This window comes from Halichoerus grypus, chromosome 10 (genome assembly GCF_964656455.1).
Source record: "Halichoerus grypus chromosome 10, mHalGry1.hap1.1, whole genome shotgun sequence".
Classification (NCBI taxonomy): domain Eukaryota; kingdom Metazoa; phylum Chordata; class Mammalia; order Carnivora; family Phocidae; genus Halichoerus; species Halichoerus grypus.
In genome coordinates, this window is record NC_135721.1 from 87,826,496 (window position 1) to 87,845,371 (window position 18,876).

At 48.6% G+C, this 18,876-nt stretch overlaps 1 protein-coding gene across 12 annotated transcripts in view; it reads right to left on the bottom strand.

The window, feature by feature from the left end:
- Nucleotides 1–14,584, bottom strand: part of NPAS2 (neuronal PAS domain protein 2) — a 152,482-nt gene extending 137,898 nt beyond the window's left edge. For 6 of the 12 annotated variants that reach the window (XM_078056794.1, XM_078056795.1, XM_078056793.1 and 3 more), the window contains exon 1: nt 9,990–10,018. In XM_078056794.1, coding sequence (XP_077912920.1) covers nt 9,990–10,003 — 14 coding nt within the window. In that variant the 5' untranslated portion in view covers nt 10,004–10,018. Of the gene's footprint in view, nt 1–5,533; nt 5,983–9,989; nt 10,043–13,521; nt 14,008–14,281 lie in introns of those variants that run through there. The other 6 variants (XM_078056800.1, XM_078056797.1, XM_078056796.1 and 3 more) reach the window with 6 other exon arrangements.
- Between the last annotated feature and the right edge of the window lie 4,292 nt (nt 14,585–18,876).

Here is an 18,876-nt window from a genome sequence, read left to right on the forward strand (position 1 = left end):
TTGGGGAGCACCAGTCCTCCCAAGCCCTGCATACCTCTTTCCCAGGCACTACTCTTGCGGCCTGGGGACGCGCCTTCATGCTAGGAGCAAAACACAACACCGAAGAACCAGGGGAACGCTGAAACCGAGATGCTCATTCTGCGTGTGTGGAGTGGAGGAAGAAAGGCATTCACCCGGGCTCGCCTACCTGCGTAATCAGAAATCAAGTGGCCCTTGAATCATAGTTAACTCCTGCCCATATTAATTCACGGTCGGCCATGAAAACAAGTGATCCCAAGCCCACCAGCCCCAATCATCACTGCCCAAGGCACAAATGTAAGCCGTAGCTGGAAAACCGTCCGAAATCAGTTCGTTTCCTTTTAGAACTCTGTGAAACAATATACAATCCAGAATAATTAAGATAGGTATTATTCAAGGATTCCGGAGGGGGGAAAAAAAAGATTTATTGGGTCAGTGTAACACACTCATTCTGAGAAAGTGCTGGATGGCTAATCCTCCTGCCTCTTTAGTGTGGGTGTGGTATAACCCTGAGCCAAGTGCTAGAACAAATTGGATTTTGTGTGTGTGCCCCTGTGTATGCCAATCACGGGATAGACCAAATTACCTTACTGATGTTCATTTGGGGTTCTGCTTCCGTTTCCATCAGTGGTGGGAGCAGGGAGACAAAGACACGAGTGATCTAACAGGGCTCCTCAAGGCTTTACCCCCAAGATGAGCCCAGCGCCTCGGTCCACAGTGGCCCAAGGCTGGTGAGGGAAGGGGGGCCACTTGGCAGAATAGCTCCCCAGGAGTCAAACCCCGTTATTCAAAACTCTCCAATACCTTGCCTGCATGTATTTTTCTTAATGGATACTGAGTGCTGAGGTTCACACTTGCGTGTGGAAGGGAAGAAGGTGGGAGAACACACTTCAGGTGAACCCCGGCTGACTTCTGAGAGGCTTCTCCATAAACCAGTCAGCTGCTGGTTTTCTAGGCCCCGGGGGCTGATGACATTCAGGTGAAATGGTGTCTCACAAATGGGATGCTATGGTGGCCCCTACCTTTTCTGTTGCTCTCAGCTGAAGAAAGATATACCTGCCTCCAGAGCAAATGAGGAGAGACGTAAGGAGTGTCCTGATTTAACAGTCCTTGTTACAGCTAAAGAAATAATTTTGAAAAGCGGGTTAGCTACTAAAAGACGGCAAGGAACAGCATAATGATTTTGCCCTAAAAATGATTTTCCTGCCAGTTTTCTTCTCTTACGGCCTTTGACACGCAGCCTCCACTTCCCGAAGGCTAGACTGAACACGGACACCAAATCGGGTGGCTCTCTACCCCAGCACGAAGCCGGCCACCACACAGTAACCTCCTGCTCGAGACAGCAGTGTAAGCTACGGAAGTCGTGTTCAAGATGCTCACTTTGTTTGTACACATCCTATCCTCTTAGAAGTGGCGTTTCAGAAAAAGTAAACAAAAATGGGCTGTTCTATTTTTGGTCCTTCTTTAAAGGGCTGCATTCAAGTTCTTGCTCTGAATGTCCCCGCGCATGTCACTTAACGTCTCTGAGCCTTGGTGTCTTGTATGTAAAGTGGGAATCGAGTAGTGCTCCCTCCAGAGAGTGCTGGCGAATCAAAGGAGCTCACGTGCGTGACCATGGCAGGTGAGTGCAGCCCCTCCTTGACCCCTAGACCTAATGATCTTTCATGCTGCCTAATTTATTAGGGAAAAATGACATTGAGATGCCCCCGGAGCGGCAGTGACAAAGCTAGGGGATAAAGACGTGCAGGGGGAGCGTCCTGCTGTGGACCCTGCACCCCATACACCAGAAGTACTCTTAGAAGTTGTTCAGATGCATGGGGGCATTTCCTTCTGCATCACAGACATGAGGGCGTACTGTGCTTGTGCTCTGTTTATCTGGAAGGAAGTCGGATGTCAGAGCCCACAAGAGTGAGTGGGTTCCAGAAGTGAAAGTGGACAATCTGTGTCCAGCCTTGTGCTTGTTTCTCCCTGTTCCCAGTTGCCCCAGGACGCTGGCTTCCTTATCTTATTGTGCTCATGTCAGAGAGCAGCTGTGCAGCACACGGAACGAGATAAGACAATGGGTGGCGGGGGATGCTGGCCGGCTGGACTGTAGTGTTCCCTCCCAGGATTTCTGGGCGCTGAGTGCGCTGGCTGAGGCCAGGGGGAGGCTCATTCTTGCAGCGTGGCTGTATTCCAGCCTCAGAGGCAACATGCTCCAGTCTCAGCAGAGAAAAGGGAAGTCCTGAACCTTCTGGAATGGGTCAGCAGGCCTGCCTGGCTGCAGGAGCTGCGAGTTCTGGGAGCAGGGAAAGGCCCCTTGGTTTTCGGAGCCTCTCATTTTCATCTGGAAAACATGAGCCATGCTGTTCTGGATGATCACTGAGGTCCTGTCTTCATCTGTTCTGGCTACTGTAACAAGTTACCATAGACCGAGTGGTTTAAACAACACACATTTATTTCCCACAGTTCGAGAGGCTGGAAGTCGGAGAACAGGGTTCCGGCACAGTCAGTTTTGGTGAGGATCTTCTTCCTGGTTGCAGATGGGGGCCTGCTCTAGTGTGCTCACATAGCAGAGACAGGGGTAGCCAGCTATCCGGCCTCTTATCAGGACACTACCCCCATCCATGAGGACTCCACCCTCATGACCTAATCACCTCCCAAAGGCTCAACCTCTTAATACCATCACATTGGGATTAGGGTTTCAACATATGAATTTTAGGGGGACACAAAAAAGGGGGACACTGTCCATTGTAGATCCTTTCCTTCTCAAAAGTGACTTATTAACCAGAATCAGGGTATGTGTATGTCCAATCCAAAGAGTAAACTCCTGTTTCCATTGAAAGTCAGGTGTTTCTTGTTCCTTAGGGGATTGTGACATAGGAGGAAAGTAACAGGATCTTTCCAGTTTGGTCAGAGCTGAGCCCTAATTCTGCAGGCCAACCCTCTTTAGAAAAAACAAGAGGTCATAAGAAATAGCACATGTCGCACTTACGGTGGTGAGAAGCCCCATACATCCCATAAAATCTCAGAATCCATGGGAATACACGAAGTCTATTTGATTTAGATTGAATTTTCAGACACAAAAGGTTATCAGGCTACTTTGTTCTCATAAATGGCAAAAGCTTTTGAAAGCAAAGTGTGCAACCCCAAGCATCTGCCAAGACATTGTAAGTGTTTGGCTTCTATAGTTTGAGTATTTCACTTTTTCCCATGACGTTAGCTTTCAAGAGAACACTGGGATATATTGTGTCTTTAATTGCTAGCATGTACCTTGTCGGAAAAAAGCAAGCCCTTCATTCAAAAAGACATCACCTTGAGGCTGGTGTTTATTGGTGGAAATGGTGGTGTGTGGGGAGTCTGAGGGATGAGCTAGTCCCAGCAGCGAGTGATAAAAATAGCACCACTACTTTTCACTGTAATGGACAGTCTCGCCTCTTGATTTTCATGTTTAGTATTAATACCTCCCTTTTATAGATGAAGGGACTCAGTTTTGGTGTGTCTGTGACTCGCCAAGGTCACTTGGCTATGGTGACCATGTCAGGGTGCCAAGGCTTCCTACTACAGGCCACAAGCTATCTTCATCAAACCACTTAAGATGCTGCCAGCCCATACGGTGACAGCCACTCACACGCTATGCTTTAAAGTCAGGTCATGGGTCAACGCTGCCGCGCCGGAGGAAAAGGCTGAGTGTTTTTATAGGTAGCTCATATAAACGATATATACAAGAGCTGCCGAACGCAAGCTGCTAGAAGACACAAAAATAGCCTCAAGTAAGTTCATCCTAATGATACCACCCCCAGTAGCACAAACTGAGAAATGAGACTCTGCTGCTTAATAGAGCTACGTACTCAGACACATGGCAAGACAGAAACAGGAGATTCTGTACATATGGGTTAAAGGGCTGGCCACACGGAACAGCTAACTCATGCAAACACGGCATACCTTCATAGACACTGGGAACACAAAAAGAATTGTTCTTTTACAATTTTAAGCAAGATCTCAGGGTCTGGGATGGAGCCCCGCATTGGGCTCCCTGCTCAGCAGGGAGTCTGCTTCTCCATCTCCCTCTGCTGCTCCCCCTGCTTGTGTGCTAGCTCTCTCTGTCAAATACATAAATAAAATCTTTTAAAAGATTAAAATAAATAAAAATTTAAGCATGATGTCTCCTTCATTAGACACCGCCACTCTCTCCTGGGTCTTTGCCAGTAAGGGGCCAACGCAGGTCTCTGCAGCGGGTTAGCTGCAACAGTCCTGTGTGTGCGGAGAGACTGCCACTGGCCCAGTCCTGGGAGATGAAAGACAGAAGAAACCCACCGGACAGTTGGAAGGGTCACAGATTCTTCCCGCCGCATCACTCCGCATGCCCCAGACAGCCCGAGTCCACATGCGTGTGGCACAAACCGGAGCCAGCCCCCTGGCTGCCCAGCATGGTTGCTTCGGCGGCACACGGGGGAACGAATGGTGCCTCCGGAGCTGTGTGGCCCCCGCAGCGGGCCCTGGCTGAGGAGGAGCAAACAAGTGCCAGGGCAGGAACAGCCAGGAAACCTCCCAGGCGAGTGTCTGGAGCAGGTTTCTAGAGAACTCAGGGGCCAGGATCACGGAGGAGCTGTCCCCAGTGGGGAGCCAGATGCAAGTTGCTCTGAGGCCCCCACAGGAGGTACCAGGGGCGCAGGGGGCTCACAGCCCGGCCTGAGCCCAGCCTGGCCGTGAGAATGGCACGCACACATACGGACAGGGGCAGTGATTCTGGTGGCTGTGTCCAGCAAGACCGGACCGACAGAGTGGCAGCTGGGGCCGCTGCCAGGCCAGACCCCATGGCTCACTCGAGAGCAGGTGAGGGACGCAGGGCGCCAGGAGCTAAGAGTCGGCTTGCTTGGCAGGGGTGGTGGTGAATGACAGCAAAGAAGGGGGAAGAATGGGATACATAATGCAGGGGAGGGGGCTGTTTTCATCAAGGCCAAGTATAACTCTAAATCGAGGGGTTCTGTGCTCCCCCAGACACAATCTCCAAAAGTGGTGGCTTTCCTCATCAGACGGAAGTGAAGAAGAGGGGCACCTGGGTGGTTCAGTCGTTAAGCGTCTGCCTTCGGCTCAGGTCATGATCCCAGGGTCCCGGGATTGAGCCCCATATCGGGCTCCCTGCTTGGCGGGAAGCCTGCTTCTCCCTCTCCCACTCCCCCTGCCTGTGTTCCCTCTCTCGCTGTCTCTCTCTGTCAAATAAATAAATAAAATCTTTAAAAAAAAAAAAAGAAGAAAGTCCAAGGATAGAGGGTTTTTTATGAGCTGTGTCTCTCCCCCCCGCCATCTGCAAACACCCAGCTCCAGCTCCTTTGGTGGGTAAACCTGGTGGGTGGGAGTGAGCCATCAATTCCAGAAATGCTTCTGCGACGACAAGTGTGACAAGTGCTCCCATGATCCCAGGACCCGGAGGAATGAGGAGGCCACCTGACCACTCAGGATTGAGACAGAGGCCAAGAGCGGAAGTGTTGTGGCAAAGTCCCGGAAGCAGCTCCGAAACAAGCAGCTTTCTTACCTCCAATGAAATCAGTTTGTCCTGTGCCAGAAATCCAAGAGATGATCATCAGCCAAGGGCTACACATGATTAGAAATAGAAACAAGTTCTCTAACTTGAGAGATCATAAAACCTCTTCAAAACCGCCATGCGAATCTTTTGCGCCTGCATCTCTCTCTCCGACAATCGCTGTGAAGCAGAGGGGAGGAGAAGCAATACAAATAAAATCCCCCTTGACCATGGAAGCCTTGGCGAGCTCAGCAATGATGTCTGTTTTGGGTCTTGAGATGAACTGATAGCCCGGAGCTGCAAGGTGATCGTTCTTGGTAACATCCCACATGACAGGCCTGCACCCACCCCAACCACACACACACCCCAAACCTGGGGTTTTAAAGTTTTCCTCCGTTTCACTGGGTCGTGGTCTTCAGAAGAGCAGGCATCTTACGCAGGGACTGCACTGCAGGCTGTGTCTTTCACAGACGTCACAGGGGAAGGTGTGGATGTGGCAAACAGGCAATCTGGATGGGCTCTTCCCTGTCCCCCAGCCACCTCCTCGGAACCGCTTCTCCAGCTCCCTCCCGCCCCCACTGTGTCAGTAGGCAGGCTGAGCACACGCACTGCAATGTTTACACCTGTCGCGCTGCCTATTTCTAAAGAGGCCTTAGCCTTGCAAAACAGAACAATGGAAAATGGAAGGTAGTTCTGAAATTGAAAAAAAATACTGGACTTTTCCAAGCACTAACAACAAATCCGAATCTCACTACAATGGGCTCTTAGTGAAACTAGCCCAAGGGGACTGTAGGCCCACAAAGAGGACCAATGATCAGACCCCAGACTGGAAATAGAATTATCCCATTCCTGGGAACATTAGATCTTCTTCTCTGAATTAAGGAGAAAAAAAAAATGTGATGAAAATCTTTTATGAGCTCCATCTATCCCATTTGCTTTCCTGTCTTCTTTGGCAGAATTGGCAGATTTCAAAGACTACAACAAACTCACATTTCAGCTACGTGTCAGGCAATGCACAAAGTGTTTTTTAGAGATTTACTTATTTATTTATTAAAATTATTATTTATTTATTAAATAATTAATTATTTATTAAAAGATTTTATTTATTTGAGAGAGAGGGAGACAGAGATAGCGACAGAGAACATGAGCGGGGAGGAGAGTGAGAAGCAGTCTCCCCGCTGAGCAGGACCCCGGGACCATGATCTGAGCCAAAGGCAGTCACTTAACTGACTGAGCCACCCAGGTGCCCCTAAAGACTTATTTATTTATTTGAGAGAGAGAGAGCATGAGCAGGAGGGGCAGAGGGAGAGAGACTCTCAAGAAGACTCTGCACTGAGCGCGGAGCCGGATGCAGGCCTCAATCTCATGACCCTGAGATCACGACCTGAGCTCAAACCAAGAGCTGGATGCTTAACCGACTGTGCCACCCAAGCACCCCTCACAAAGTATTTGTTTAAGTGACTCCTGTATATTCAGAGAATGAATATCTGTCAGGGTGTAAACCCTACAGATCCCAGAAAGAGTAAAACTTCTTAGAAACGCTTGGGGCAGCCTGCTGTCTGACTGGATGAGAAGGATTTAGAAGGCCATGTCCTCAGAGTTTTCTTGGAAAGAGATCATAGAAGGGTATGTTTCCTAATACCATTTTTAGGACTCTTTCCAGATGATTGCAAGGTTGATGATGTCTACTTACTTTTTCAAATATCAAATATTCTCTCTTGTGTCCTCACAAACCACCGGAACGCTCCAAAAATGATCATCATGAACTATCATGCAGCCATTAAAATTATGTTTACATGGAATGTTTAATGACATGGGGAAATGCCTATGTTCAGATTAAGGCGACCAACCAGAATGGAAAACTATAAATGGTATGATGTCAGGCATGTGAAAATGCATAAAAGAGATTCAAGAGACTGGTAATGGGTGGTGCTGGTTCAGACATGGGTGGGTGGGTGGGAAGGGCATGGGCACAGCGATTGGTCATCCATTTGGTAGCATCTATCCATCCAATAGATGTGCCCCTTTACTCAGGAATCCCCTCCTAGTAATCCCTGAATTAGAAAAATCTGGACTGTACTTGAAGATATACAGACAAGGGGAAGTTAAGACAACATGGCCTATAAGAGCAAGGAAGTGGAAACAGCACAATAAATGTTTAACAATGGGTTAAATAAATTATACTTCTGAGTATGACTAATGTAGCCTTTAAAAAGAATGAAATAGCTATAAGAAATGACCCCCCAAAAAAGTCGCTACATAAAATGCATGGAATAAGTCGTTAGTTTAAAAAGAAAACATACATATATGGGTATATATGTAAATGCATGGGGAAATAACTAGCAGACTACACCCCGATGGTTCATCTCCTGAGAAGCGTGGAGAGCTCTGTACGGGGTGTGTTTGTTAGGATGCTTTTGGGTACAGCTAACAACCTAACTTGACCTGCTTTAAGTGGTCAGGAAGGTTTCAGGATCTCCCAAACAGCCCAAAGCAGAGACTCCTTGCTGGCTAATTCAGAAGGTCAAAGGCACTATGGAGGCCAATTCTTCACCTTTGCATTCCCCAGCCTGCTCTCGTGGCTGACGGCGGCCCCACTTACACGCATTGCGTGGCCAGAAGAAGAAAATGGTTGCTTCCGCCTCTTGCCTCACTTGAACGGCCAAGGAAGCTTCCCAGGGACCCACCCTCATGCTTTATTGGTCAGGACGAAGTCCACATGCTCACACTGAGCCAATCACTGGCAAGGACAGCAGGCCCACCCAGGGTAGCTTTGGCCAATCAGGATTTACCCCTGAGACACACGGGAGCATGGTAGACACTAGAGCAAAACCAGGTTTCTGCCAGGCACAAAAAGAGGAACGACTCTTGTAGGGCACAGACTGTGAAGGGGAGCTTTTTACTAGAGATGTCTAGATTATGTGAAACTTTTACGAGATTATACACATATTTTTTTAAATATTTAATTAATTTATTTATTTGAGAGGGGGGAGAGGGGCAGAGGGAGAGGGAGAAGCAGACTCCCTGCTGAGCTAACTCTGAGCCAACTTGGGGCTCAAGGGGATCCCCGGATCCTGAGATCATGACCTGAGCCAAAGGCAGATACTTAACTGAGCCAGCCAGGCACCCTGAGATTATATTTTTTGAAAAGTCTAACATTACAAAAACATTTAATGCATAGAGAAAAGCCCGAAAGGAAATACACCTTGAGATTGCAAGTGATCTTTGCGATCTTCACTTTTTTCTATGTTTTCTGAAAGTTACATATACTTTTATAACTAAAAAATAATAATTTAAAAAATGTTCTCCTGTTCTCTGTAGTTTGACTTTCAAGGGGCCCAAATATCCTTTGTGAAATTGTGCAGTGCCATTTTTTGGTTCAGAAGAGGGGAAGAATGAGGCTGCTCAGCTCTATCATTTGCCTTTCTTTAGGTGGGCTTGGGTCTACTGGAAGTCCGGATGACTCTCAAAGACCCAGGAAAAAAATCCTCCTGGCCTTCTGCAAGGCAGCAGTCCACAAAGGTGGGTCCCTGGCTCCCACCTCTCACCCTCTGGCCCTGCCACTGCCCTGACCTCCATTCTGGGTGCTCTCATGCTTGTTGCCCTCCTTTCTCTCCCTTGTTACCCCTCCACCTCCCAAGGACTGCCTTGGCTCCAATCTTTCTTCTACTTTTCCTTCCCCCACACATCAAATGACCATTGGCATTCTCTCACAACTTGGTTTGCAAGGTTTATTTTAGGCAGGGAGACATGGAGCGGGAATGGTAGCAGCAAAATCTCATTTGCAAATAATAAATGGAACTCTATCGTATCTATATCTATGTATTTAATATATACAAATCTAATATATACGTATGTATGTATGTATGTATTTGTATAAAATAGAGAGCAATGTTGAAGTATTTTGAGGGTCATCCAGATTCCCGGATTACCCCCCCTAAGATCACAGTGATAGAGACCACTGCCTTAGAATATCCATCTTTCCCAGATGTCAAGAGGAAACAATCAGCTCAGAGCAAAAAGTATAAAACGTCTGCCTGATGAATTCTGACACACCCTGCACTAATTTCAGGTAACTCATCCAAACTGAAAAGGATTCGCTGATGGCTTAATCCTTCATAAAAGTGCCTTACCAGGGAAGGCACCAGTGCCCCTCAAAGAGGAAAGGTACTGGCCCTTCCCTCTGAACCATATTTTGAAGGAGTGACTGACTGCATGAACACCAGCTGGTCTTTTTTTTTTTTTAAGATTTTATTTATTTATTTGAGATAGAGAGAGAGAACGAGCACAAGTGGGAGGTGGGGCAGAGGACAGAGGAAGAGGGAGAAGCAGGCCCCCAGCTGAGCAGGGAGCCCAACATGGGGCTTGATCCCAGGACCCTGAGATCATGACCTGAGCTGAAGACAGACGCCCAAACGACTGAGCCACCAAGGCACCCCCACCAGTTGTCTTGATCAATGGGACCTACCGACTAAGCACCATGAACAGCCTCAGGTAAATATATTGCTAGAAGGGTATCACCACGGCTGACCAGAAGCCAGGGCCCTGCAGGAGAAGAGTGGAGATGTGCATGCTCCGAAAAATTGTTTTGCATCTGATGAACCTCCACAGCTGCCCGCCCTCCAGCCCTCGCCTGGTTCTCTACTGCTCACCTTGGGGTGTTGGTTAACCACATCAAACCTCTAACTGGTGAGCTACATGGGAAAATATTTTAGGAACCTCTTCTTCCTCTTGCCTACAGCCCCCCCTTTCCCATCGACAAGAATAAAAACAATCACTTTTGTTATACCTAACACTGGTCCTTTACTGGTAATCCTACCAACTTGACCAGGGAAGCATTATTCCCACTATTTTTCTGACCAGGACACTGAGGCTCAAAGAGGTTAAAAAAAGTTGCTCCAAGTCACACAGTAGCTGAGCAGAGTACCAATAGCTACCCCAGGTCTGTCTGACTTCAAGACCTGCATTTTATTTTCTGCCAGATCACAAAGTTTTCCATTCAAAGAAGACTTGCTAGAGGTCAAGGTCAGCAATGTGGAAGCCCTACCAGAAAATCTCCTTTCCTGGGCCCTTCTCTGGTCCAGGACCTCATTTTCAGTCTAGAAAGAATCTCTCTCTCTCTTCCTGGTCAGCTCCTTGGGGGCAGAGAGGACCCATATTCTTTATTTTTCTATCACTTGGGCCTACCATGTAGTAAGTGCTCAGTAAACATAGGCTGAATTGAATTAAGTGTATTCCAGAACTTTGCTGGTGTTTCACAGCATCAGGAGGACTTGGCAGCTTGGGAGAAATGCGGAATCTCGGCTCCCAACCCGGATGTGCTGAGTCAGCATGTACATTTAACAAGATCCCCAGGAAATCACATGCACTGTAAAGTTTGAGACATGATGTTTGGCACCTTCCACCTTGTTTAATACATTGTTTTTCTCACACCAGTGTAGAAGCTAAGCTCTCTCCTTTCTATTCTGCATCATCAGATGGAAACCACACATTGTTTTATGACCCACAGAAGTTCAGGTGATCGTTGAGGGAACTCTACCTCAGAGACGACACTTCGCTTGCAATGCCCACTGGTCCCCAATGTCAAAGAATTCAGTGAGCAACAGTAGTGTCTTAGCTAATGACTGCATTTAGAAATTCTTTTTAACAAATGTTCACATTTAATAGGTGCTTATTTAGTTCTCTAAGGTACTATTAATCATCATCAGATTTAAACTTGAGTTACTCATAGTTAAGTACTCCGTTAGCATTCACAAATTTCTAACCTTTAGATAACTCCCATCAACAATTCAGCTCATTGCCTACACCTCTTTACTGAGCATCTATTATGAACAGGGCCTCATAGGGATGAGATGCGGTGGGGAATATGAATGTGGCAGGCCCTGACCTCCCATCTTTGCTACAAATAGAATGAAGATCAGGAACATGCTAATTAACATTTGTGTAAGCAAATAATGCATCAAGTATCATTTCCACTATTTAAATGTGAAACTCAATTAGATGCTTCTATGATGCAGCCAATTAAACTGCTGGTGTGAAGCAGCCAAGTATACTGAGTCACTGAGCTATTTTCAACACCTTGTAATTTGACCTCTCTTGGGAAAGAGATGTCACCGCTTACATGGGATCAGCATGGGACAATCAGTGTCCTGATCACAATGAAAAAACTGACTTTTTCACGTGAAGAACAAGATACATACTTGTTTGAAAAATTAGGAAAAAGGACTTAGCCCTCTGGGTTCTTAAGGTTCAAAACAAGACTTGAAAAAAATTAACAGATACAGATGATCATATAAAAGCTATGTGCATGCAGTATTATTTTAATCTGAACAAATCACTAATTTTCAATTTGTAACCTGAAATCAAGTGGCAGGATGAAGAGCCAGTTATAAAGATTACCAAGAGTTAAGAAAGGTGGTTCAAAAAATAAGATTAATTCAACTTAATAATGACAGACATCACATAATGTGGGTCTTTTTCTTTTTTTACTATTTTCATTATTTTTACCATTTTCATTATTTTTATCATTTTCATTATTAAACAGCCAGAAACAGTAAAAAGGACCCAAACTCTTAAAACAACCAAACGTGCTTAAAAACAATCGTTATTTTCTACATAAAGATGAATTCTTTAGTCACCATCTGAACACTCTCATCGTAATCAGGGAATTTTTTTTCATCACACTAATTAGTAAAGCCTCACTTGGTTCTTTTCTTGGCACGTTTAACTCTTTAGGGGGTAACGTTTTATTAATAACATATTTCCTCCAGAATAAGTCCCTTCTCTCATCTCCACAGGAGTCACTCTGGGGAATAGTAAGAATAAAACCAATTCTATGGTCGCACACAGTGGGACAGATCAGCAAATAAATAGAGGCATTGATTTCCCAGACAAAAATGGCTAAAAGCAGCACATTTACAATTCTTTTAAGCCACACTCCCCATCTCTCTGGGAGATGGAAGACAAGTATTGAATGTCTTTATGTTGCACACTTTATTTCTAAATGTTTAAGAAGACTGCTGAGAAATGCCAATACTTCTATGGGTCCTGGTTTAGCTGTGTAATGAAACACAGATTTTAAAATTTTATTATTTTTTTGCTTTTGCAAAAACAGTGGTCCTAGTCAGAATAACGCCTTTAAACATGATATTTATTCGGGGGTTATTTTAAAATACATTTTGGGTTTTTTTTTTAAGGTTTTATTTATTTGAGAGAGAGAAAGAGAGAGAGGGAGAGAGAATGAGCGGGGGGGGAGGGAGAGGGAGAAGCAGACTCCCCGCTGAGCTGGGAGCCCAAGATTGGCTCCATCCCAGGACCCTGAGATCATGACCTGAGCTGCAGGCAGATGCCTGGCGACTGAGCCACCCAGGCACCCCCATTTTGGGGTTATTTTTGCCAAACTTTCCCTTTAAGGAAATCGTTGTGGCAGAAAGACCTAGTATTTGCCCTTGAATTTTGAACTGTCACTTCCCACCCAAGAAGGGCAGCTCTGCTTTAATGCAAGCCATAATTAGTTGGTCAATTCACTGGTCAGGTACTAAATTAGTGTTAGATAGACAGAGGTGTGGACAGAGCTACACCTTGCCAGGAACTGCTTTCGAGCTAATTATCTGGAAAGTCCAAACAGGGAAAACCCTCCTATTAAGGAAAAGGTCTGGGTTCTAAACGATCACAAATGACCAGTTCATCTCTGCTAATTAATAACTACTCAATATTTTACCTGTAAAGAAACAGGCCAACCAACTTAATGAATTTGGGGCACGATAATAAAGCAGCAGGTATTAAAGACAAACAGGTAGGGTTTTCCCCTCTCGGACCCCTTCTGAACACCTGTTGAATCCCGGGGCTTTTAACTTTCTGAACTAAAGCTTCCCGGATACAACCATGGTAGTTTTTAGACTTTCTGTAAGTGCGTATTTTTAAGGTTTCCATCTTGCTTAATCTACAAAACTGGTTACTAATTATTTATGAATCACAGGGCTGAAAACAAACTTTCTTACCTTGAGCAGTTAAGGAGTGGCAGGCAGAGGAGCGGGGTTAGTTTTTAATTTAGCCCCTTGGCACCTGTCCCTACCCCCCGGGTTAACGACCCTGCGCAACTCTATAGAAAGGTCAAAGGTGCGCCTCCCTCCTCCGCCCGGGGAGGGGGCACACCTTCTATCAAAACAACACGCTGGCATCCAACCTGGGGAGCGGTGGCCAGGCGAAGCGAAGACCCAGGCTCCGCGTTCTCTAAACGTGCAGGGGGCAGACTGCGTACCCAGTCGGGCCCGGAACCAAATCCGACCTAGGGACCCGAGAGATCGCGGGCCCGGGGCGCGCACGCCGCACTCCCCAGGGCTCCCCACTCTTCGCGAAGGCGAGAGATGGGGCTCAGAGAGGCTACAGGGCAACCCTCCAGGCTGCTACCTGGGCACGGCCTCTAGCCACCCCGACGGTACCCTCTGAGCTCCCCCAAATCCTGAGGTTCGGGGTGCCTCGTCCCCCACTTCCTATGGCGAGACGCCCATGGAGCACACCAACCCCGCCGCCGCTGCAGTCCTACAAGACGCGCTGTCCCGGGCGGCGGGACCCGCGGTGGGGGTGGGGGTGGGGCCCCACCATCCTGCGCCCCTGACCCCCGCACCGCGCAGCCCCGTGCCTGAGCGCCCCTTCGGCCCCGCGCGTCCACGGCGCCGGCTAGCAGGTGACCGAGTCCCGCGACTCCGCGCGACGGACTCCCACCCCGGGCCCCCCGCATCCCCGGGCGCGGCCCCTTACCTCGGAGCTGGCCGGGGCGACCCCGCGGGGCCGGACGCGGACTGGGCCGGGAAGACGCGCCTCCCGCCGCCGCCGCCGCCGCCGCTGGGAGCCGAGGCGGCGAGCGGGCGCGGCGAGCTCCTCCCGGGCGGCGGCGGGAGGCGCTGCTCTCGCTGCCGCCGCCGCCGCCGCCGCCGCCGCCACCGCGGCTGCGGGTCTCCGAGCTACGCGGCCGCTGCTTCCCGGCCGCCGCCGCGCGGGTCCCTCGGCTCCTGCGGGAGGCCGGCTGCTCGCGCGGCAAACTCTTCCGCACGCAGAGCGGGTGGGGAGAGCCGCCGCCGCCTCTTCCTCCTCCCCCTCCCTCCTCCCTCCTCCCTCCTCCCTCCTCCCTCCTCCTCCTCCTCCTCCTCCTCCCTCTCCTCCTCCTCCTCCCCTCCACTCCCGCTGCCGGGTCTTTTCTGGTCGCACGCCGGGCCTTGGCCCCGACCCAGCCTAGGACTCGCATCCTGCGACCCCCCCCGGACCCCCAGCTCCTCTGGGCGGCGCAGACATCCGCGCGCCCGAGGCCGTCGCCGCCTCTGCTGGGCTGCCAGGGACGCGCGGCGAAGTCCGGGCTGGGGCGCGGGGTCAGGACTGGACGCGGGCTGGGGGTGGGGGGTGTGTGTGCTTAGAGGTGAACGGGCCGAGAGGGGAGGTAGGCGGACGCGGGGCTCCCAGCCGAAGTCCCGTTAAAGTTGTCGCCAGGGGTGGCAGGGAATCTTCCTCCCCTGCCTAGTGCAGACACCCTCACCGTGCCCGCTGCCACCCCGCTGTCCCGTGCGATGGGGCGAGAGGGGGACGAGCACACGACTGTCGTCCCCTCCACGCCGTCCTAGCGGGGCAGGTCTGCGCGCGGAGACAGAGGCCGGACACAGGGCGCGTCTCTGCGCTCGGACCACTGCGATTTCTCAATGAGCGGTGGCGGCGGGGCGGGGAGGGAGGGGGCAGTTGGGACACTGGGGTTGGGGGAGAAAGCTGGCGAGCGCTGTTCCGGGGAGGACCGCAGCGCCTGCTGGGGAGGAATAAACGGTGTTGCTTCCAAGGCGAACATAGCCGGTCCGGAAAATGGGTCAAGGATGGAAAGGAACCGGCTAATTGACCCCCCAGCCCCAGGCAGAAGCACGTGGGGTGGGGGGCTATGGCCAGGAGCGCGCCCTCGGAGCTCCGCTCTGCTTCTCCCTCCCCTCCCCCGCTGCCCTCCACTCCTTTTGCACCAGTGCAGGAAATGTTCCACTGACCTACATATTTTTCCAAACATACGTGACCTTTTTTTTTTTTCCTCTGTGGGAGGAGACAGGCGAGAATCCAAGAAAAGGAGAAGCTGGAGCGGCGCGCGCGCGAGCAAACACGGAGGCTTTCACCAAGGCTCCCGCAGCAAACGCCGAACCGAGACAGATGCACATAAATAGTCCCCGGAGCCAGGAGCGGTGATTTGAGCCCCTACTCGGCGGGGCTCCGAGACAGCGAGGGGTGAAAAGGGGAGATCCTGTGTCCCGCAACAGTGACCAGGTTCCCCTGGGCTCGCAGACTTCCCTCCACCGCGTGGAGGCGCCTGGGGAGAAGCCCAAAGGAGGGGAGAGGTCCCCTACCCCCAAGAGGTTATCTCTTCCCTAACATCACCTAAGTACAGCGCCTGGCGCAGTGCTGTGCACCCAGCAGCCTTTTTCAGAGGTCCCTCGGTCCCTCGCACATTCCAGCAGGTAGCCCTGGAAGGGAAGGCGCCCCCGCCAGTCTTTTTCTATCATACTTGGTTTTGTGGCCAGAAGGAATCTCCTAGGGCACTTCCTCTCAACACCAGTCGGGCCAGTGTGCTGGGGTTCGCTGCCCACTCAGTTCCAGGGCCCTTGCTTTATCCTCTCCCCGCTCGAGTTCAAGATAGGCCCTCTCCCGCGCAGACCCGACCAACAGCGCCTTATTTGGGCATGCAACCCCACACCGTCAATTAGATCAAAACGCTCACACAGAGCTCCTTTCCCCCCCCCCCCGTTAAAGTAGGTCATTCTCTTTATTTCCCACTTGTATTATTTTTGTCTAATTCTCCTCCTGAAAAATAATCAGCTGCAAGGAACTTTGAGCATCCTAAGAGAAGCCGTTAGGCTTGCTTCTGACTTGGATGGCTTTTCAAGGAGAAGGAGGCATTTGGCACATTATGGTTTTGAAATCCTTCCTTTCCAAAAGGAAAAAAAAAATTTTTTTTTTTTGCTTTGTTTTTCTTCAGGCAAGTAGGTTTTGCCCTGCTCTTAAAGCATGGTCCTAATATCTACTAAAGGATAAAGTCATGTGCTTTTAACCCGATTCAGTGCCGACTTGAAAGCCACCTCCCTTCCTTTCTTGCTTTGAAAGAGATTCCAACTCCCTCCTCCTCCCTTTTGGGAACTAGTTGAACAATCCTTAAATGATCTTTTAGGAAACGAATGACCTACAGTAATAATGCATCAAATAATTCTGCAGTGCAACCAGTGTTTTCGCTACTGTTTGTACCTGTTGCCCAGTAGGATATCCTACCATATGTGTGGTTTCTGTCTCTTGATAATGGAGATGATGTATATGTACTTGTAGCACTCATTCCAGACTCCATCTCGGCTCCTGGTGTTAATCCTACCAGGTCGGACATCTGTCTGAGCAGAACAGGAAGTGCGGTCAGCAGCACAGAACCCAATCAGGACTAGAGCACAAGCAGGGGCCTCAGAAGAATGTGCCCTTCCCCCAAAATATAGAGAGTCAAAGAGGAAAGTTTACCTCCTGTTCATTCTATGCGTTTGACAGTTCCGTTCCTTTTATTGGCAGCTTCCATGAGTCAGGCTGGGCTTGGCCTGTGAGGGATCAAGGGGAGCTTGATGGCAGTTTCTATACAAGAAGGATTTACAGGGTAGAGGCAAGGATATAGATGAGGCCAAATACGGCTAGTGGCAGAAACAAAATGCCATGCGGGTTCAAAGGAAGGAATCGGGGTGAGCTTCTTGGAGGAGGTGACATTGATGCTAGGCTTTTTCATCAACTAGATAACAAAGTCAAAATAGATCATAATCTACATATTATTCAAAATGGGCAGCATGGAGCAAAAGAACCATTTCAAAACTACATTGCCAATTTAGAGAAATTCTCAAGTCTCACGTAGTTAGTCCTTTAAAAGAACATGGCTTTACCCATTGAATGCTGCAATAGAGTATCCAGGAACCTCAGATATTTTTCAAAGAATCAAAATTTATGGAGGGGAGGGTCAAATTTTTTAGTTGCAATTATATCAATCTTTGAAGATCAGTGAAACAATTCAGTTTTTGCAATCTAACTGGAAGTTCTTTTCCATCGTAAAAGTTGAATCTGTGGCCTGTCCTAATTTAAAACATTTATCCAATTAAATTCTCAAAATACACACACTATAGGTGTCCATATGTGGTGCTACATACAGGCAAGAATGTGTGGGCTATTCCAATAATTACAGCACTAGCTCAAGGCTTGGGACCCACGTTAGGTATGTATAGTCAGTAAATGAAACAGAAACTTGAGGGTAGACAACAAGGACAGGGTTCTTTGCCAAATGACATCATCACAGTTTTTCTGAATAATCATAAGATAGAGGGCCTTCTTTCTTTTCTGGACACCCAGAAACCCCTTTATAGATTCTTAACTCTGAGTAGCAGTTTTCACTTTCCGAAGAAAAAGAAAAAGAAAACACAGTACCAGGCATCATCAAGTAGGGTAATATGTTAGGGAAGAGAAGTGTTGCAACTGAGACAGAAGGGCAAGTGGGGTCAGTATGAAGATGAAGAAGAGGGCTCAGAGCCCAGTAACCAGAGACCGAATGACTCAGAGGCCAGGGCTTCTGGACACCTATAGAAGGAAGATTCAAGTATGTCCACCTTGCGATTGAAATAATCAAGGTGAGAATCTGAACACTTCAGTTCTGCTGAAGCTTCGCAGGGTGAAAGTGCAGGGTGGTGATTCGTTCCCTGCAGCAGGCTCTCTTGTGGGCCCTGAGGATGCTACCAGGAGACAATCAAGGCCTTGTGCAGCCCACCTGGTAGGGTGAAGACTTGGCACCTGTGCCTATTAGATCATGTGGTTGGCAAACCCAAGAATAAGTAAGATTTCCTTATAAAGCTGGTGTGGAGGACCCGGGGAGGAAATGTGGGCTGGAAGAGTCTGGAGGTGACAAAGCCCCAAAGCCTCAGCCAGTTCCCACCAGTTAATTGCACTGCTTTGGGGGACAACAGGAGGAAATGGTGCATGTGTATGTGCATGCATACGAACACACGACACACACATATGACACACACACACACATACATGAAAAAGATACGGTAAGACTATTGACAGTATGGGCACTTGAGAATAATCTTTCCTTATAGGTAAGCCCCTTGAGGAAGTCCCTTCATGTACATTTTCTCTAATAATAAATTTTGATTTTAGGTCCTATTTATCTCTCTTCTAAAGAGAATCTTTTAAAAAAAATAGCCTTAATTTTTTAGAGTAGTTTTAGGTTCACAACAGAATTGGTCAGAAAGTACCAAGTTCAAGTATATTGCCTGACTCCCTCTTCCAACAGATTGGGACATTTGTTACAATCAGTGAACCTA